The following is a 21,827-nucleotide window of genomic DNA, read 5'->3' on the forward strand; positions in this document are numbered from 1 at the left end:
AACATCTTACATAACCGTGGTACATTTGTCCCAACTAAGAAAGGAACGCAGGTGCATGATTGTGAAATAAACTCCCAAATTTATCTGGATTTTACATCTTTCCATTAACATCCCTTTTTCTATTCCACATGCCAATCCAGAGTGCCACATAATATGGAGTTGTCCTGTCTCCCAAGGTTTCTCTGGCCTGACACTTTTTCAGATTTTCCTCATATTTCATTCAAGTATCCTCTATGGATTTTGTAATTTTGGAAAGAAAGGAGCAAGAGGAGGGTTCATGTGTGGGAATTCCTTCATTCTGATCTCCGTGGGAGACCAAAGACACCTCCCCCTTCTTTCTCTGTTCCTTGGGACAAAAAGGAAAAGAGAAGGTATCAGTAGGATCCACAGAAGTTGGGTCGCCCTGATCCCTGCCCGCTGCCCCTTCTGCCCCAGCCCACCGCAGGGAGCCTCGGGGCGCCTGGCCTGGGGCTGGGCCCCGTGGGTCCGCTCGCCCGTTGGGCTGCGCGCGGGTGGCTCTGGGTCAGCTGTTCCGCGCCCCCAGCAGCCGCCCCGCCCCTGCGAGCCCTATAAGCTCGCAGCCCCGGAGCTTGCTAACCGCCCGCTGCTCGCCGTCGCATCCTGCAGCATGGCCCGGAACACCAACCTCCGCTGGAAGCTGCCGCTCACCTGCCTGTTCCTGCAGGTGGCCATGATAGTTCTGTTCGGCGTGTTTGTGCGCTACGACCCCGAGGCCCATGCCCAGTGGTGGGTGGAGAAGAAGCGTAGGAACTTCTCCAGCGACCTTGAAAACGAATTCTACTATCGCTACCCGAGTAAGTCCCACCCTTCGCAGGGCCCACCTGCGGCATCTGCAGGCGGTGCCCCGCTGGCTGAGGGCCTGCCTGGCTGCACCTCCGCAGCCTGCCTGCGAATGACAGGTGGATAGGGACACCCAGGGGGAGATGCTGCCCCACAGCACCGCCCCCCGCCCCCGGCCCCGCGACAGGCTCCCCACCAGGGCAATCAAGGACCACTGAGGATCACTCTGGAGAAATGTTCAGATGTGAACACGCTCCTTTTCCTTTGTCAAAAACTAGCAGGGAACACTCACCTGGGAAGAGAATTTTTTATTTGGCCACCCCGCCAGCCATGAAAGGCTGCCCCAGCATCCCTCTCCAAGAGCCCTGCTCCATGTCCTCAAAAGCCCAGAGTCCCATTTCAGTCATCAACCTGTGAGTGACCTGGCTCCCATATCCAGCTGTACAAATATAGGGTAGGTCCAATGTCAAGGGCCAAAGGGATGGCCCGTCAGTCCTGCTGGGAGGACAGGTGAGTGGGACCAGTGGTGGTGTTGGAACAGGAGGTCATGATACCCATCATTTTGGGGTTTGGAGAAGATCAACCAGCACCCCCTGAATTTTCTGTGTCCTTGATTCTGTGGTTAAAAGAATGACTCTGGAATCACAGACCTCCTTGCGTCATGACTGTGCTGCTACCAGTTTTAGGCAAATGACAACCTTGCTGAACCTTAGTTCCTGGTCTGTTGAATGGGGATGGTAATATAAGACCTACCTCTCACGGTGGAATAATGCTGGTGTGAGACAGCTCTGGCACAATGCTAGTTACATAGGTAATTCCCACTTTGTAATGGCACAATCACTAGAAGAGCACCAAACACAGATATCCTAGGAACCTAGGCTGCTAGGAGGTAGCAGAACTGGCCCAAGGTCACTCTGGACAGCCCAGCCTCCAGCCTCCAAGCCCAGACTCTTTCCATGCTCTAGTGTTTTCTGATTTTCTACTCCATCTACCAGCAGACAATGACAATTCTTATAACTGTGGGTGCTCACATGGTCATGGAACTGTTAGTTTTGGAAGAGACCCTGAAGTTCATCTCCAACAGGCACTTATATCAACCAGTATTCCTTCCCTCCATGGCTTGTACATGGAGGATTAGCTACCTCCAAAGATAATGTTTCACATAGGTCCAAAAAACAACTGCTTATATTCAGAATGGCAGCCTAAGTGAAAAAAGATTGTATTTGGGGTGGTTCCAGGATCAGTGGAAACCAACTGTATTAAGTGGCTGCCAAAAAGTTAGGACTATTGTGGGCTACAGTCATATAGATATATGGTACCTGAAAGAACGGAGGTGACTGAAAAAGGTGTGCCCCCTGCTGGTGAGACCACAGCTACTGGACTGCACTAAGGACGCTGTTTTATTTATTTATTCATTCATTCATTCATTTATGGTACTGTGGTTGAACCCAACGGTGCTTTACCTCTAAACCACACTCCCAGACTCTTTTTTTGTTTGTTTGTTTTGAGACAAGGTCTCACTCAGTTATCCAGGATGGCCTGGAACTTGGAATTCTTCTGCCTTAACTCCCAAGTCATTGGGTTTTCAGGTGTGAACCACAGCACCCAGCTAGAGCTGTGTTTTAAAACGTATCTTGACAAGTGTGGGCTTGGAACTGAGGCTCCAAATTCACTCTTCATATTGCCCACCGTTCCTCTCCCTGGTGGGTTATAACCAGGCAAATGGTGAGACAGACAAGCTTAAAGCTCCCTTTACCTATTTAACAGGTTAAATAGGTAAAGGGAGCTGTTGCTTGCCTTTTTTTGCCCCAGAACTGGGCCCCCAGGAAAGTAGTAAGGGCAAGGCTTCCCTTCCATGGGCATTTTTTTTTTTTTTTCTGGTACTGATGATTGCATCCAGTGGCTATTTATGGTGCTACATTCCCAGTCCCCCACCTTTTTTTCTTTTTTCCTTTCTTTTTTTTTTTTAAACAGGGTCTTGCTAGGTTGTCCAGGGTCTTGCTAAGTTTGGGAGGATGGCTTTGAACTTGTGGTCCTCCTGTCTCACCCTATAATCACTGGGATTATAGGTGTGGGCCAATACACCTGGCTCCCCTGGGCATTTGAGGTCCTTTACATGCCCAGGTAAGTGGAGGGCCTTGAGATCTTACAATGGTGCTTCAGCAACTCACCCCTTTCTGGAAGCAGGGGTGCAGTTCTCACATCTCCCCAGCTCCTGTACCTTTCCCTCCATACCCACCTACTTGCCTTTTATGCTCCACCTTCATTTATTCATTCAATAAGCACTTTTCTCTAGGGTGATCAAGTAATATATCATCCAAAGAGACTTCTGTGAGCAAAGGGAAAGATGCTAGTTGTGAATAACAGGACCAAGGCATAAGCCATGACTGTCCCAGAAAATTAGGGCTTACAATCACTCTGAACAAACAAGTTCAATATTCTGGGTCTCTGACCCCAGAGGATTCCCAGACTTATTGGAAGCAGAGAGGTAGACCCCAACACCCTCAGTGGGGCCTATGCTCTGGGCAGACAGGTCTGTGACAGTTTCCTGGGAAGTAGTACATGATGAAGAGGTAGAGGCACAGCAGCCCAAAAGTGGGTGCTCCAAAACAAGAATAGGGTCTGTCAGAAGGGTGGGGAAGTTGCCAAGGGTAGAGAGATCCCTGTTCATGAATGGGGTTCCTGAATTTCCTTTGTGAGTGCAGGGGAGCACTTGGCCATCAGAGCAGAAAGACATAGGGGAGGTACGTAGTGAGGGAACCTTGGCCTCAAGGTGCTTTGGCAAGGGCAGGAAGTACTTCAATGGCGGTCCCTCCAACTGCACATACATTCCCTCCTTTAACTGGTGTGACCACACCATGAGGAAGGCACTATTGGGACTCCTGTTTTATAGATGAGGAAACTAAAGTCAGAGAGAAGTGTCTTGCAAAACTAATTGAGCAAGGAAACCAGGAGCCAAGGCAGTGGCCCTGTTACCTGAGCCCACACTCCTGGTTCACTCTCCCACTCTAGTCTTACCTTTCCCCTCTCCAGGGCCCCAAGTCATGATGGCTATGGTGAGAAGCTAGAGGGTTCCTTGCTCAGATGGAACCCCAGGCCTCAGTTCTTGGGCAGCTTAGGTAACTTCTGAGGGTGTGGGGTGAAGGCAGGCCCTTGTGGAACCTTCACAGGTCTTGGCTCCAGGCCATCAGCACCTGCATGGGCCTCATTCCTGCACAGGGAATTAGCGAGCCTGTTGGGCATCTCTGGTTCCCAGCAGAGTCTGGCTCCAACTGTCTTGAGCTAGGGCTCAGGAGGGCCTGAGGACAGCTTCCCAGGTATGAATCCCTCAGCAAGAAGCTGGCACAGAACTAGCTGGGGACCTGCCCTTGCTGTGGCCTTGGAGGCCTCTGGTGCAGTATCCACTGCTGATCTTGAAGCTTCCATTAGGGCCAGTGACCTCAGCCTGAGTGGCTGAAGGAAATGTCTGCCAAGAGGTTGATTCGATGAGAACAAGCTTGGTGGGGGACTCCTCTATGAAGAAAAAAGGAGTGAACGCTGAGGAGGCGAGTAGCTTGTGTGGCTGCGAGTAGAGAAGGGAGAGAACATCTGCGTGCTCACCACGCGCCCCCTGGTGGCAGCTCTTGTGGCTGATGCGAGCAGTGCCCGCTCCACCCATCAGGGACCTCCAGGTGCAGGAAGCAGTTTTTGGCAGGACAGTCTGAGGAGGGAGCCTGAGGGTCGACATACACTGGCCTTCAGCAAGTAGCCAGCCAGATGCAAAACATCTGGTCAGTCTTGAAAGAGAAAAGGAAAAAAATAACAATTCATATGATTGAGCAATCACCAAAGAACCAGGCCAGTGCCAGGCCTTGAATTGGGTTCTCATTAAATGTGTGCCTCAGAACCTCTGGGCCAAGTGCTATTTGAGCACTGTCATTATCTCCCATCCATTTTCCCATTTTCTTTTTCTTTCTTTCTTCTTCTTTTTTTTTTTTTTTTTGGTACCAGGGATTGAACTACTCAGGGGCACTTGACCACTGAGCCACATCCCCATTTTGTATATTATTTAGAGACAGGGTCTCACTGAATTGCTTATCACCTCACTTTTGCTGAGGCTGGCTTTGAACTCGAAATCCTCCTTCCTCTGCCTCCCAAGTCTCTGGGATTACAGGCGTGTACCACCATGTCTGGCTTATCCCCCATTTTTACCAGTAGAGAAACTGAACCAGAGAGGTTATGTCCTTTGCTGAAGTCATACACATCATTACTATTTACTTCATTTTAGGTAACCCCGAACCTCATAAAACAGAAATCAATGACTGATACATTTCAGTGCTATATCAGAACCAGGTTGGGAGAAAAAGACAAAGGTTCATGCCCGGGGAGCAGGAAGCTGGTATCTGTGTACTGGGGAGAGGAAAGAAATAGGGATTACCCAAAAGAGGGTCACAGAGAGGCAGGGAACCCAGGGAGCAGGGAGAGGGACAGAGAATTGGTGAGAGGGGAACAGGCAGAGAGGAAGGACGGGGAGGTGAGGACCACCTGCTCCTGCTCTGGGGCCACTGAGAGACGGAAGGTGACCCCAGCACTGCAGATGCCCATTTGACACTCTTCAGCCCTGCCTCCGCCTACATGGCTCCTCTGTGCTACCAGGCAATCAGCACCCTCTCCTTAAAAGGCTCCATCTTCTGTGAATAAACACCGGGGTCCCTCCTCCTCCCTGCCAGCGCCTGTCCCCGCCATGCCTACTAGCTTCACAGCAGTCCTTCTTCCACCTGGGTCTTTCCCTCTCTGTATTCCCACTTTTTGGTTCCCAGCTCTGTTCTCAGGCCTGCCCAGTCTTGGCCCACAGCTTCTGCCTCCCAGAGCCAGGCGCTGTCTCTCCCAAGCTGCCTGGGGCCCTCTCACCCCCTTCCTCATCCCTGTTGATCATGTCTGCTTCACCATGGCCAGCACACAGGACCCAGAACCTCCCTCCCACCACACCATTTCTTCCCTCCTACTTCCTTGTGTTTGTCAACAGCCTTGCCATCCTGCCACCTGCCACCCTGCCATTCAGCTCCCCTCCATGCTTCTGGAGTTGTCATTTGAATGCATCACCTCCCTCTCCTTCACAGCTCTCTTCAGTCTGTCACCCATCAGTTCTTCCCAGAATAACCACAATACCTTTTATGGTGCCTCATGTACATCAGCTCAGCCTCCTCCACGGCCGTTGGAAACGCAATAAACCATGAAACATGATAATGCATGAAATCAGCTGCACACATTGAGAAACCTAAGCTAAGGTGTTTGTTCGCGTCAACTTGGCACAGAAGCCAAACTCTAAGGGAAGTTCAGAGCATCATGCGAGGCGGGGATGGGGGCCCATGGCTCCCCCACATCAGCTTGTATCCCTGCCCTTCATTTTTCCAGGTCCCCTATGCTTCCTCTAGGTGACTACTGGCCAAGGGGTCTGTGGACATGACATGGGCCTCAAGGAAGCCTGGAGGGGAGATGGATGAGGACAGATGGGGCAGACAAGGTCAAGGTGGCTATAATACAAGCATTGCCCCCAACTACCTTAATCAGGTTTCAGTGGCCACCAGAACATATCAACTCTGTGGGTGGGAGATACTGGACTGGAAACTCCCCCTTTGGCTTCCTAACTCCTGCACTGCTGGGAGAGCTGGGTGCTGCTGAGACAAAAGCTCTTCAGTCACTTGTGGATGTTCATTGAGAGTCTCCCTGGGTGCACTCACAGGGGCTGGGAATATACCACCAGGAATAGGCATGGTCCCACCTTCTTGGAGTTTCCTAGTCTAATGGGCTAGAAAAACAAACCAACCTATAATTTCAAATTGTGCTAAGAACTATGAGAGAAAAGAGGCTGCCACAAGGGAGAGAACCCACTTGAAACTGGGTAATGAGGACGGCCTCTCTGATGATGGCACAGTCTGCTGAGATCCATAGGAGGAGAAGTTTGTTAGCCACTCTGAGGGCAAAGCCATCCCAGGTGAATGGACCACCACAGGTGAAGACCCTGGAGTGGGACTGAGGAGCAGGTGGGGCCAGAGCAGCTGGGGCTCAGGAGGAAGGGAGGAATGGGGAAAGCGGGGAGGAGGCAGTGGCCTGGCAGGCCCCTGAAAAGTTCCCTTTTCTTTTTTAAACTTTTTATTTGGAAATGATTTCAAATTTACAAAAGTTACTAAAACAGAAGTAGTAGAAGAAACAGTATACTAGATGGTTTTCTGTTTTTTTGTTTTGTTTTGTTTGGGTACTGGAGATTAAACCCAGGGGTGCTCTACCACAGAGCCACAACCCAAATCCTTTTTATTTTCTGTTTTGGGACAGAGTCTCACTAAATTGCTGAGGCTGGCCTCAACTTTCAATCCTCCTGCCTCAATCCCAGCAATGTAAATTGCTGGGATTACAGGGGAGGGCGGCTGCACCCAGCTACTATGTATTCTTTTTCTTTTTTAGTATTTATTTATTTTTTTAGTTGTAGTTGCACACAATTCCTCTATTTATATGTGGTGCTGAGGATCAAACCCAGGGCCTTGCACATGCTAGGCGAGCACTCTACCACGGAGCCACAACCCCAGCCCACTATGTATTCTTTAATGTTTCTTCGTTTTCTTTCTCCTCAACTAGACAGACACACAAGCATGCTCACACACACACACACACACACACACACACTCACAATACTGTCCTCTACCCAAACCATTTGAGGGTCAGTTACATGAATTAGAATCCACTACCCTTAAATACTCTCTATATAATTTCCTAGTAATGTAGGCATTCTCTTCCATAGCCACAGCACTCAATTTCACAAATTCATATTGATGCATTACCTTAATTCACTGTTTATATCTGATTTTCTAAGTTGACCAATAATGATGTTTGTAGCTCTCCCCTACATCCCCTCTAGCCAAATACAGGATCCAGTGTATAGAGTTAGATATTATATTTAGTTAGTATGTCTTTTTGTGTGTGTGCCAGAGACTGCACCCAGAAGTACTTAATCACTGAGCCATATTCCCAACTCCTGCTTTTACATTTATTTATTTTTATTTGAGACAGGGTCTAAGTTGCTTAGGGCCTCACTAAGCTGCTGAGGCTGGCTTTGAACTCACAATTCTCCTATCTCAGCCTCCTGAGCTGCTGGGATTACAGGCATGCTTCATTGTGCCCAGCTTTGACACAACTTTTAATCTGGAACTTTTTAAAGGCCCTTTCTTCGATTTGTATGATGTTGATTTTTTACATAAATTCATCTTTTTTATTTATTGGTTCTTTTTAGTTATACATGACAACAGAATCCATCTTGATATAATTATACAAGCATGGAATATATCTTATTCTAGTTAGGATCCCATTCTTACGGATGTACATGATGGTTGACATTGATATCTTTCAAGAATACAACAGGTTCTTTGTTCTGTGTTTGACTAATATTTTCTTGTGATTAGACTGGGATTTATGCAGTCCCAGCTGGGATACATACAGGTGATATGAGGCAATATGTATTTCCAGGTATCACATCTGGAGGCACAAAATGTCCATCTGTCCCTTATTGGTCATGTTAAGTTTGATCACCCAGTGAAGAATATAGTCTCATTTCTCCACCTGTGTAGTTACTATGGTTGTTTTTCTCCCTCCCTCGCAACTAATAAGCAGTCTATAAGAGAGAATCTTTAAGACCGTGAAAATGTCCTGCTCCTCATCAAAATTTCCCCCTGCATTTAGCATCCACTGATCAAATCTTTACAGTGAAAATGATTTTCCAACTCCAGCACTCTCCCCATCTTTTACGGTGGAGTCCCAGCATTCTGCTGTAAGCAAGAGTCCCATTGCCACCTCATCTATTTGTTTACCCATTTATTATCATTATGAACTCATGAATTCCTATATTTAAATAGCTTTAATTCATTATGGCACATAATTATTTTGATTCTCAAACTGTCCCAGATTTGGTTGGTGGGAGACCTCCAACCTGGCCCCTGTGTTCTATGACCCTTGCAGTTCCTTTTAGTGTCTTATACTGCTGTAATTCTTTGCTTCTCAAAGCTTCTTGGAGTCTAGAAGTGATATCAGGACTGGAAGGATGGTTCAGATCATTCAAACTTATCTCTTCAGTTTTATCATTGAGATAAAACTGAAAAGCTCAGAAGGGGGAGTGGCTTTCCAAGCCAACATTGTGAATTGGTAGAATCAGGTCAGAACTCAGAAGTAGTAACAATAACACCTGTCCTTGTTACAGGGTAGACATGGCTTGGCACTTTACATACACATCTGCATTTAATACCTGCAACATCCCTGAAGCCAGCATTACAGAAGGTGCTGAGCCCCAGTGTGTTTAGTAAATTCCCCAAGAGTCATCCATCTAGGAGATGTATGATCTGGGGGTCCAAATTCAAGTGTCAATGATGTGGGGAAGTTTACTTGCTGCAAGAGGTGGTGGGACATGGGAATGTGCCCAGTTATGTCCAATCATGTGCTTGGCTTGTCAAGTCACTGTCTGGCCAGATGAGCATTGATTTCCCATAGTAAAGAAAAAGGGTTTTGGTGGAGAGGGCGAGGCATAAGGACCCCAGATGGTCTGCACTCTGGACCTTAGACCCTGGGTGTGACTCATGGTCTGGCCCTAAATTCAAATGCCCAGCTGCCCACCCCCATCCTGGGGCAGAGCCATTGGGATTGGAGTGTGGAACCAGGAAGCTATAATTCCCAAGGGAAGCTCTAGGGCATCTCTTGATGTTATAACCCAGTGGTCTAAGCCAGGGTCCCATCCCGGATCCCCCAAGATCAGTCCATTCCGAAGACGCTAATGACCAGTTGGGGGTGGTGACAGTTCTTCTAGCAGAGGAGCCACTCCTTACTATGCCCAGCCCAGGGTTAGGATGCTCACATGGAGGGGACAGGGCTTGGAGGGTTAAACGAAGAGATCCTGGGAGGTTTCTCCTGGGCCAGACCCAAGGCTGTGGCTGCGCTCTCCCTGCAGGCTTCCAGGACGTGCACACGATGGTCTTCGTGGGCTTCGGCTTCCTCATGACATTCCTGCAGCGCTACGGGTTCAGCGCCGTGGGCTTCAACTTCCTGCTGGCGGCCTTCGGCATCCAGTGGGCGCTGCTCCTGCAGGGCTGGCTCCACCACTTTGAAGGCGGCTACATTCTCCTGGGCATCGAGAAGTGAGAGCAGGGCGGCCAGCGGGTGTGACCGTCGGGCAGGGCAGTGGGACTGGCGCGGTGGGGTGGGGGGAGCCGGTAGGCGACGCAGGACGTGGGTGAGGGAGAGGCGGACGGGCGGGGTAGTGGGTGTGGGGCCCACAGGTGAGGCAGGGCGCGGTGGAGGGGGGAGAGATAAGGGGGGAGGGGTAAGGGTGGTGGGGGCAGGGCCTGAACGGTGGGGTGGGGCTGGTTGGCGGCCTGGGGCTGTAAGGGGCTTCTTCTCCAGATCAGTTTGGGCCTGCAATGGACAGACAGACGGCCGGACACACACACACACACACACGCCCACGTGCCCACCTGTGCATTCTGCTTCAGTGATTTCAGGGTGGACTTCCAATGGTGTTCAGGTGATGAGGAAAGGTTCCTCCTCCAAGACAGAGGCTGTAGGGACAAAAGCCCCAGACCCTCCACCCTAGCATGTCAAAATTATCCAGCCCTGTGATCTGAGAAAACACAGCCCCTGGAACCCAGGTCGGGGAGCCGGAGGCCTAAGCCAGCCTCAGAAGGTCCCTTGTTGAACAAGGAAATAAGGAGTACAGCAACTTGAGGATTCTCTGCCAGCAATGCCCCTACTCCCTCCCGCAGGGAGCAGGTATTAGAAAGAGCTGTGAGACAGGCTTGAAACTTTCCTGCTTCAGCCTCCAAAAGTGGGTGGCCCTGTCCTCAAGTTGCACCTCCATTCTTCTCAATGACCTTTCTCTGATAACTTTCTGTTTGATGAGTATCACTAGACCCTCCACACCAAGTAACTCAGTCTCCTCTGTTCTGAGGTGCCCTCCTCCGAGCCTCCACCTACCCACAACACCAAACACAGGATATAAAATAAATTTTTATTTAACTAAAAATTTTATTTAACTAAAAATTTAAATTTTTATTTAACTAAAAATTTAAATAAATTTAAATTTTAACTTGCCAAAAGTCAGTGGGCAAAGCAGGCCTCTCACTGAATGGTCAGATTCCTTCATCAAACTTTATCCCATGGCAGCAATTTATGCTGCCTGGGACAGAATCAAGAGCCTTTGGGAAAGAGTGTGGTGGTGCACACTTATAATCTCAGTGACTCGTGAGGCTGAGGCAGGAGGATCACAAGTTCAAGGCCAGCGAGGGCAACTTTTAGCAAGACCCTGTTTCTCAGAGTGCCAAGAGCCACATCAAGGGTGTGCTTTGGAATCCAGAACATCTTTGCCGCTGTCAGGGGATAGGAGACCCCAGTCAGGCAAAATGGGCATATGGATGGAACCAGGATCTGCTGTGGCCATACAGTGTCCTCCTGGTTGTCCACCTCTCTATCAGTCCTCTACTGGGCCCAGATTTGAGAGTGCCTATATGCCTGCTTCTTTATCTCCGTTTTCTCTGGGCATCTTCCTGCCACTTCCTTCCTCCCAGTCCCATCAAGACCCCTCCTTCCTGAAGGATAGTTAGTCAGTGTGTGTGTCTCTCCCCCCCAGCCCCTCCCCCCAGCCTCTCTGGCAGGTAAGATAAAGGGAAGGCTTCAGTAGCTCAAGTCCCAGCAAGGCCCTGATAGCCAGTGGGGCAGGTATGCACAGGATGAGGCTGAAGGTCTGGAGCAGAGGCCATTTTGGCTGGAGTAATCAGGGAAAAAGGAGGCAGTGAAAGGACATTCTGGAAGGACAGCTGGAAGACAGAAGCAGTACAGGGCCCCAAATAAGGCTCCACTCGACACCAGCAGCCAGACCACTTGGGTACCCTCAACACAAACTGTTTGCAAAGAGTGTGGGCTGCAGGGCAGGGTGTGGCATCTTGTGGGTGCCACTCTGCTCCTGGCACTTTGCCTGTGCAGCCTGAAATGTTACGTTCCCATTACCACAGTTGGGGAAACTAAGGCTCGAGTTAAGCCACAAGCCCAAATCCACAGGTGACCCAAGTCCAGACTCAAGCCCCGGGCTTAGAGAGTTGCTTGGTGCTCTCGCCCCAGCCCCTCTTGGCCTATCTCTCTGCAGCCTCATCAATGCTGACTTCTGCGTGGCCTCTGTCTGCGTGGCTTTTGGGGCAGTTCTGGGCAAAGTCAGCCCAGTCCAGTTGCTCATCATGACCTTCTTCCAAGTGACCCTCTTCACGGTGAATGAGTTCATTCTCCTCAACCTGCTAGAGGTGAGCGGGGCTCAGACTGGGGTCGGGGGCAGAGGGGACACTGGTGAGGATACAGAAAGGGAGGGCTGGGGACACATGCCAGCTTGGCAAGTCACTCAACCTCCTGAACTTCAGTTTCCTTATCTCTGCAGTGGGAGTAATGGGTGTCCTGGGCAGACCGGATAGTCTGCTTAACACATCAGCCCAGCACCTGGGCAGAGCAGTGTTCTCTGAATGTTGGGGTTTTCCCCTTTCTCTTCCCTCTGATGGAAGTAATGGGGAGTTCCTGCACGTACTCCTGCCTGCATGCCACCTCCCCAGATTGTTCTGCCAAGAAAAGGACCAGTGTATGGAGGGAACAAATCTGTTTGGAATGATCCCAGGGGAGTGTCCATGTATGGGTGCATGTGTTGTGTCCTGCACAACTTGCTGTTCACATGGACTCTGGAAAGAATGCTGCCCTCTAGGGTTGGCTGATTCCTTGGCCCAGATAAGGGGCACCATGGACCTCTGACTCTCAGGAACCTCCTTGATGCCTTTGGGTGAAAGAGGGTCCCTTCTCCACTCACCCCATCAAGCCAGTCTCCACCAGCAGCCAAAATGGCCTGTTAATAATGCATATGGAGGGCTATGGCTGTGGCTCAGTGGTAGTGCACTTGCCTGGCATGTGTGAGGCACTAGGTTCAATTCTCAGGCACTGCATATAAATAAATAAAATTAAAATCTATCAACAACTAAAAAAAATTTTTTTTAAATACTGTATATGGGACCATCCCCTAATATAAACCTAGTGTTGGTTTTGAACTTCACTTAGAATAATATCTAACTTGTTCTAAAGACCTCTATGTCCTGACCCCAACCCTTCTCCCCAAGCTTCTGGTCCACCCTCTCCCCACCTTCTGTGCTCTGGCTGTGGCCTCCTGCCTGCTTCCCAGATGCACCAGGCTGGTGCCGCCCGAGGCCTTTGTGCTTGCTGCTCCCTTCGCCTGGAAGGGCCGTCCTTATCCTGCTCATTGCTGAGGTCTCAGGCTGAGGCTTCAGAGGATTCCCCTGCACAGCGTCGCTCCCCTCGTCCCCTCCCAGGCACTGTCCCTCATGTTTCCCATTCTGTTTTCTTCATGGCACTTGGCCTTTCCTGACAAGGGCAGAGAACCCGCTCTGTCTGGGCTGTCTCTCTCCCAGCCCCTAACCAGTGCCAACAGGTGCTCAACCGAGTATTTGTCCAGTGAAGAGACTCTGGAGTCGGCGGGCCTGTTGGGCAGAGAGGGGACTCTAGTGGCTCAATCTGGCTGAGAAGGGAGTTTAGAAAGGTGACAGGGATGCGGGAGGAGCCTGGATCACGAAGACCCCTGGAGATGGTGCTCAGGAGTCCTGAGGGCAGTGGGGAGCCATGGGGGGTGCTAAGCAGGGGGATGACACAGATGGACCCATGTAATGAAAATGTCACTTTGACTCTGGTGACAAGAACAGGGGAGGCAGGGAGCTGAGTAAGAGGCCATCCTGGTCACTCTGGTAAAAAGATAATGGGCCTGGAACTGGTTTGGTGCACTGAAAAGAAAGAGGATGTTTCAAGAGAAATAAAGGAGGAGAATAAACGGGCCTAGGGGACGAACTAGGGTCAGGGAGAAGGAAGTTAGGCCAGGCGAGGGGTCGGCAGGGACCAAGCTCTGAGATCTGAAGCTGCTGCGAAGGCAGCATTTGGGGTCTTAATGAAGAGGCAGGGAATGCTCCTTAACACGGAAAACCCTGTCCCAATCTTTGCTGCAGAAATTCTTTTAGAGCATCTTTCAGCATCTCATTGAGGCAAATTTAAATACAATTATCATTGCTGACTTGTAAGGAGCAGTGTCCTTTACTGGATTCTGCTCTGAATGTGTGACATGGGTTAACTCCCCAAATTCTCATCTTGAAGACGACAATCATTACCCTCACTTCACAGGTAAGAACACTGAGGCTCAGAGAGGCTAAGGGCCTCATCCAAGGACACAGAGCTAGTAAAGGCACTCACGAAGTTGAGAGTCAAGAGCTCAGCCCTGTCAGCGACAAGTTCTGTGGCCTTGGATGACACACTGACCTCTCTGTCTGGGTTTCCCATCTGCCTTAGTGTATTTTATGCTGCCATCACAAAATATTAGAGGCTGAGTAATTTATAATGAACAGAAATGTATTTTTCCGAGTTCTGGAGGCAGGGAAGTCCAAGGTTGAGGGGCTGGTACCTGGTGAGAGCCTTCTTGCTTTGTAAAAGTGTTACAGAACCCAGGTCAGGAGGCCCGTCCCTTAGAAAAACCAAGGAAGAAGAGATGAATGTTCAGGAGGAAAAAAAGGCTTTACTCACTGACCAAAGGATGGAGAAGAGGGAGCTTTACTCACAAGTCAGCTTCTCCACTCCAGAGGGTGCAGGGGTTACAGATATAGGACAGGAATAATAAGGGGGAGAGGGAGAGAAAGGGAGGGTAAGCGGCTAATAAAGCAGAGGAATATTCATGTCTTTTCTGGGAATAGGTGGAGATCTTCTAGTAACTCAGGTGCCACCTCTTTTCCCCCTTTCATGGTCTGGTGTCTCTGGTCCTGGTGGCTGATAGGTGTCTTTAACCCTGAAAGGGAAGAGGAGAGACAAGGCAAGTCTAGGTCAAGTTACCCCTATATTATAGTTCTGGATACAACATTTCTCAAATGATCCATATGTCTACATGCAGTGCGTGTAGAATCTGACCCAAAGGTTAAGGCAGCAAAGGAGACAGACAACATGAAGGCAGAGGTGCCTCGCCTTCTCATCCCGTCCCAGTCACCCACGGAGCATCTGCAGGCCCAAGGGAAGAGTCAGCAATTTCAGCAAAAGTAGCCTTCGAGTCCCTGAAATGTAACCTAGGCAACTGTTATCACTATAACCCACACACCAGAGGTGTTATCTACAGCAAAGCTAGTGGGAAACTAATTATGTATCGCTTCAGCCATGTGACCTCCAAAATTAGTGATTTTTGAAATCAACTAGGAGCAAACAAAGCTAAAGTGTTTATTTAGATTTTTTTCCCAATAACAACTATAGGACAGAGGGCAGAAAGGCAAAAGAGGATGAGAACAAGAAAGAGAGGACAAGCTGGGCGCAGTGTCACACGCGTGCAATCCCCAGCTGCTTGGGAGGCTGAGGCAGGAGGATCACGAGTTCAAAGCCAGCCTCAACAACAGCAAGGCACTGAGCAGCTCAGTGAGACCCCATCTCTAAATATAATACAAAATAGGCCTGGGGATGTGGCTGAGTGGTCAAGTGCCCCTGAGTTCAATCCCTGGTACCCCCACCCCCAAAAAAAGAGGATGAACCCACTTTTATAAAAAACCTGCTCTGGAGGTAAGAAGCCCATACCCCCAATAATGACATTAGTCCACTTCTGAGCCCTTGTGACTTAATCACCCCTTAAAGGTCCCCTCTGCACTAGGGATGAAGTTTCCAAGATATGAACTGGGGGGACACAGTCCAACCAGCTCCAGTGGAGGAGTGAACCTGGTCTGGTCCTCTGAACCTGGTTCTGAGTGGGAAGGAGGCTGAAGAGAGGGGAGGGTCCCTACGGCTATCAAGCACCTGTTGAGTGCCAGGCCCGTGCCAGGTGTCATTCACAAGCTGTCTAGTTTAATTCTGACAACAGCCCTGCTAAGTCACTATGACCTCCCCCACTTTGCAAATGAGGAACTTGAGAAGAAGTCAAGCCAGAAGTGGGGCAGGAAGGGACAGACGAGGAGGGGACGATTCTGCCTGTGCCAACTTAGGGGGATGGAGAGGGGCAGGTAGTGAGAGGTTGGCCTGGTGATTAGAGAGCAAGGACCATGACAGAATGCAAGAGTGGGTAATGGCAGTCCAGGTGGGAGGTGTTGGAGCAGTTGTGTAAAATGAAACACGAAATCTGGAGACCCAAGGAAGGGGAGAATTCCCAGGAGGCCAGTAGGTGACAAACTAGGGGATTGCCCTGGGTTCTAACTCTCTATGTGACTGTGCAAATTCCTCTCCATGTGTAGGTTTCCCCATCTGGGATCATCCCATTTGTTAGGTGAGGATATGGCTGGCATTTCCCAACAGGCCTCCAGGCTGGGTTCGGGGGTTCCCACTGCCCCTTCTCCAGCTGATTGGTCTGTGGGGGCCCCAGGCTGTGCCCTGCAGCCTGAGGAGTCGAGAGACAGCTGAGAGCCTGTCGGGGAGGGTAGGAAATGCTGGGGAGGGAGGATCAGACGGTGCCAGACCCTGACGGGCTCCTTGCACTACAGGTGAAGGATGCGGGGGGCTCCATGACCATCCACACTTTTGGTGCCTACTTTGGGCTCACGGTGACCTGGATCCTCTACAGACGCAATCTCGAGCAGAGCAAGCGGAAGCAGAGTTCTGTGTACCACTCAGACTTCTTTTCCATGATTGGTGAGAGCAGCCAGGGTGGCTGAGGGCTGCCTTGGTTTGTGATGGCTGCCCTGAGGGGTGAGGGTGGCCTTGACGGGTGGAGACTGCCATGATGGACCAGGGCTGTCATGATCCCTCCTGAGTCCCGCTGCGGGATACCAGGGAGAGGCAGAGGGAGGCTGCCGGTAGGGGATTCTAGGACCCCAGGAGTCTATCTCTCTTCCCCATGGTGCTGAAAGAAGGCGGTCACTCATCCTCATGTTTGCCCTAGAATGCTCTGAGGCAGATGTAGTGGTCACCAGGAACTGGCCACTCCATCCCTGGGCTAGAGCAAGGTGTGCATTCTTACCTCCTGTGCCCATTTGTTCATGAGAACCCATGTGACCTGGCCTCCCTGGTATCTTAGAGACCAGCCCTGCCCTCCAGGAGGTCCTCACAGTGCAGCATGAGGCAGCAGGGTCACCACATAATCTCCCTACAGTGGACAGAAGATTCTCCCTCACGGTGCTGGGGGAGTGGGACAGGGGACCAGTTGACTTCCTGGTCAGCTGTGGAAGGCTGAGTGGGAGAGGCAGGTGAGAAAGGCAGGGAGGGCCTTCCAGGAGGAGCCCCTGGCTTGAGCAAAGCTATAGAAATGGGGGACAGCTGGGCCATAAGGTCACTTGGCATTTCAGCACTGAAGGGCAGGGTCTCTGCCGGGGCTCTAACACCTACTCCCTTGGACCCTGGTCCTCTCTGGGCCCACCCAGGCACCCTCTTCCTGTGGATATTCTGGCCCAGCTTCAACTCAGCCGTGTCCTACCACGGGGACGCCCAGCACCGAGCTGCTCTCAATACCTACTGCTCCCTGGCGGCCAGTGTGCTCACCTCCGTGGCAATGTCCAGTGCCCTGAACAAGAAGGGCAAGCTGGACATGGTGAGTAGCGGGGGCCTCGGGGTTGGGGAGGGATACCTCTTGCCTGCCTGTGCCTGGTGGGCACTGATGGCCACGACCTGCCAACACCTCCAGAAGCCGGCAACATCTGGATGAGCTCTCCATCTCGCAGGTGAAGAAACTGATCAGAACATCCCTGGTGTGGGGCAGAAGCCAGGACAGGATTCTTTTTTTTTTTTTTTTTTGATACCAGGGATGGAACTCAGAAGCACTCAACCACTCAACCCCTGAGCCATATCCCCAGCCCTATTTTGTATTTTGTTTAGAGACAGGATCTCACTGAGTTGCTTAGTGCCTCACCATTGCTGAGGCCGACTTTAGACTCGTAAGTCTCCTGTCTCAGCCTCCCGAGCAGCTGGGATTACAGGTGTGCGCCACTGCGCCCAGCAGAAACAGATTCTTGAGGTTCTGCTTGTGGGCTGCTCAGTACAGGCTGGCTCCTTCTGCTCCTCAGTCTCCTCCCGCTGTTTGGGTACCAACAGCCACCATGGGCTGAGCACGGCCTCAGGTCTTCCTGCACGTTGCTGGGGCCAAGTCCAGACACTAACCCTCAGGCTCTTCAAGCTGCTTCCAGCCCCATCCCACACACTTTAGGAGCATCCCTTGTTCACTTTACTGATGAAGTTTATGGAGTAGATATGGTGGCACACAGTGTCCTTTCTATTATACCATTTGCTTGGGTTTTATTGTGGTACTGAGGATTGAATCCAGGAGTGCTCTACCACTGAGCTGCATCCCCAGCCCTCCCCCCGCCCCTCCCTCCCTCTCTCTCTCTCTCTCTCTCTGAGACAGGGTCTTGCTAGGTTGCCCAGGCTGGCCTCCAACTTGTGATCCTCCTGCCTCAGCCTCCTGAGCAGCTGGGATCACAGGTGTGCATCACTGCACCCGGCACACACCATTGGTTTTTGTGGTTTTTTGTGTTGTTTTGATTTTGTGGTGCTGGGGATGGAATCCAAGGCCTGGCACATGCTGGGTAAGTGCTCTACCACTGAGTCACATCCACAGCCTTCGTGTCACACCACTGAGGTGGGAGGGACAGACCTCATGAGTGTTGGCAGATTTTTTTTCTATAAAAGCAAAAGTGGAGACGTCAACTCCCCATCATGACCTGCACTTCTTGACTTATGTACTGAGGCACTGTCAGGAGGACCTGTCATAGGGTCCCAGTCATGGTCCCTAGTTGCACTAGACACAGAGGTGGCCCTCAGGCACCGAAGGGAACACATTTGTTGCTCCCAAAAGCCACATGCGGGGGGGGATGTCGAATAGACTAAAGGAATAGGCTCATCTTTCTGCCCCTCACAGCTCTGCGCTTTTAAGTTATTTAACCTGCCTGCACCTCCGTCTCTTCACCTGCACACCCATCTACAAGGCTTGCTGTGGAGACGGAATGAACCAGTCCCCACAGTAAGCAGTAGAGCCCCTGGGGCAGGCTGACACTCAGCATCAGCTGATGGGATGGGAACATGTAGTCCCACAGGCATGGTATGGACAGAAAGGGCACATGCAGGTGCACTGACAGGCCCACTGGCATGTCCAGCAGCACACAGGACACAGAAGATGCCCAGGCCTGCTGGGCTGGGTGGGTGGCATGCTTGCAGAGCACACAGAGGGCTGCCCAGGCCTGCTGAGGTGGACTTTGAGCCATTCCTGGATGGGTGTTACCCTCGTGCTGTGTGGAAGCTCATGCCAGTGCTCCAGGGAGAGAACTGAACCTCTGCCTGCTCTGCCCGCCCTGCCCAGGTGCACATCCAGAACGCCACGCTCGCAGGAGGGGTGGGCGTGGGCACCGCTGCGGAGATGATGCTCATGCCCTACGGCTCCCTCATCGTTGGTTCCATCTGCGGCTTCTTCTCCACCCTGGGTTTTGTGTATATAATGGTGAGGACCCCAGGCAGGGGCTGGGGCTGTTTTCCTGTTATTGGGGGGAAGTCCCTAGGGAGGGAGCCAAGGGCTGGAGAATCCTGGGTCCCTGTGTATAGGAGGGCCATCAGAATCCTGCAGCCCCGGCTGCAGCCTCCTTGCTGAATACCACCCACCTCCCCTCTCAGCCATTCCTGGAGTCCCGGCTGCGGATCCAGGATACCTGTGGCATTCACAATCTACATGGCATCCCCGGAATCATAGGTGGCATCGTGGGTGCTGTGACGGCAGTTTATGCCAAGCCTGACATATATGGAGATCCAGGGTAAATGCGGAGGAGGTGCGGGGAGGTGGGGGTCCCTCCTTTCTTCTCCATCCCTCCTTCCTTCGGGCCCTCTGGGGTCCAATATCATTTCTTTTTCCCCTTCCTTCCTTACTCTGGACCATTGTGCTGTGGGTCTCTCCCCAACCACATCCCTTCCATAAGAATCTCAGAGAGGCCAGGTGCCGTGGCACACGCCTATAATCCCAGCACCTCGGGAGGCTGAGGTAGGAGGATCACAAGTTCAAACCAGCCTCAGCAACTTAGTGAGGTCCTGAGCAACTCAGTGAGACCCTGTCTCTAAATAAAATACAAAAAAGGGCTGGGAGTGTGGCTCAGTGGTTAAGTACCCCTGGGTTCAATCTCCAATACCAAAAATAATTTTTAAAAAGTCTCAGAGAAAGATGACTGATTTGTACAGCACCCCCATTTTGTAGATGAGAAGGCTGAGGGACAGGGTTTGTCTAGACTTGGTATCCATGCACTTTTGTGGGGTAGCAGCAAGTGGTTAACTGGCATCTTTGTGGGACCCTGACCTGCCCTCTCTCTCTGCCCAGCATAGTCCATTCCCTTGACTTTCACCATTTCAAGACCTGGTCCACCACAAAAACACAGGGCGAGTTCCAGGCATATGGCCTCCTGCTGACCTTGGCCATGGCCTTTGGGGGCGGCATCATCCTGGGTAAGTGATAGCAGCTGGGCCAGAGAAGGTGGCATCCCTGTGGGGCTCCTGAGTGGGGGGACCCAAGAGCATGTTCCAGGGTGAGCTGGGAGCTCCCAGGATTCCCTCAAATCTGCCCTTCTGGCTGTGGGACTGGGGGGATGTGGGTCCCAGCTGACAGCAAAGGCTAGGATGGGTGGTAAGTGTTTTCTGACCTCTTGTGACTCCAACTTTCTTTAGGACTCATTTTGAGATTACCATTCTGGGGACAAGCCGCTGATGACAATTGCTTTGAGGATGCCGTCTACTGGGAGGTGAGTCCTATAGACTTGTTCCCTTGCCAGGCAGCTGTACCCCCGCCTCCCTGCATCCTCTGGTCTGGGGTACACACCTGTGTCATCCTGCTCCTGTACCTGGGAGACTGCCTCTCTTGTGGTTTGAAGTCTCTTCTCTCTCTTCCCTTCTGAACCCCAGGCTTTGGAGGGGTCATGTGTAGGTGTACCTCTCTTTTTGCACTCCCTGAAGGGACACAGAAGCAGCCTATGGTCAGAGCTGTGGCTGGAGCATCCACAGGTAGCTGTATTCTGGCAGTGACTTCTGAGGTCTGCCCCTACCCCCACCTCACAGCAGCAGTACCAAGGAACTTGTTAGTAATGCAAATTCTCACATCCCATCCAGACCTCCTGAATCCAAAAGCAGAACTCTGCTTTAACAAGCCCTCCAGGTGATTCTAATAGAAAAAATCACATCTCAGGGCTGGGGATGTAAGCTCAGCTGCAGAGCCCTTGCCTAGCATGTTCAAGACCTTGGGTTCCATCCCCAGTACTGGGGGTGGGGGGGAGCACATCTGAGAACTAGTGGCTTTTCAAAGCATTCCAATGTCCAGTCTTAGCCCAGAGACTTAGATTTAATTGGTCTGGGGGTTGGGCCTGGATATTAGAATATTTTTAAAGCTTGCTGGGTGATTCTAAATTCCAGCCTGGATTAAGAATCAAAGTGCAATGCCCAATTTCATTCTCTGTTATAACCACGGAGACGTTGTAAAACTGCAGTTTCCCCAGGTAAAAATACACCTGCCCAGAGAGTTTAATTCAGCAGAACCAGGACCGCATATGAACAAGCCTGCAAGTGATGCTAGTACAAAATCTGAATTTTACAACATGCTACTACTTCCAGCATACAGAAGTGTGTCAGTACATTGTTCTAAAGCTGTAAATGGTGAAATGTAGCAGACCTCAGTTTCTTTAAAAACATACCATAATTTGGGCTTTCTGTGGCTTAAGGTAGGGCTCTCTCCCCTCCGATTGTTGTTGCCGTGGCTCACCTGCATTGGATGGTGGAGGATGCCTCCTGCATGTCCCCATGACAAGGGTGAGGACCAGACTGTGTCTCTGCACCCTGGAAGGAGGGACATCACTGCCTTTCGTTTGGCTCTGTGTTTTTAAAACCATACCAGAGGGGCTGGGGATGTGGCTCAAGCGGTGGCGCGCTCGCCTGGCATGCGTGCGACCCGGGTTCGATCCTCAGCACCACATACAAACAAAGATGTTGTGCCCGCCAATAACTAAAAAAAAAAAAAAAGA

The 21,827-nt window shown here is 51.0% G+C and overlaps 1 protein-coding gene across 1 annotated transcript in view; it reads left to right on the plus strand.

Moving 5' to 3' along the window:
- The first annotated feature begins 628 nt into the window (after window positions 1–628).
- Window positions 629–21,827, plus strand: part of Rhcg (Rh family C glycoprotein) — a 120,850-nt gene continuing 99,651 nt past the window's right edge. The window contains exons 1-9 of the mRNA XM_027955459.2: window positions 629–815; window positions 9,767–9,953; window positions 11,954–12,104; window positions 16,338–16,485; window positions 17,214–17,380; window positions 19,142–19,279; window positions 19,450–19,586; window positions 20,141–20,265; window positions 20,485–20,558. Coding sequence (XP_027811260.2) covers window positions 629–815; window positions 9,767–9,953; window positions 11,954–12,104; window positions 16,338–16,485; window positions 17,214–17,380; window positions 19,142–19,279; window positions 19,450–19,586; window positions 20,141–20,265; window positions 20,485–20,558 — 1,314 coding nt within the window. The remainder of the gene's footprint in view (window positions 816–9,766; window positions 9,954–11,953; window positions 12,105–16,337; window positions 16,486–17,213; window positions 17,381–19,141; window positions 19,280–19,449; window positions 19,587–20,140; window positions 20,266–20,484; window positions 20,559–21,827) is intronic.

This window comes from Marmota flaviventris, chromosome 2, assembly GCF_047511675.1.
Source record: "Marmota flaviventris isolate mMarFla1 chromosome 2, mMarFla1.hap1, whole genome shotgun sequence".
NCBI classification, from domain to species: domain Eukaryota; kingdom Metazoa; phylum Chordata; class Mammalia; order Rodentia; family Sciuridae; genus Marmota; species Marmota flaviventris.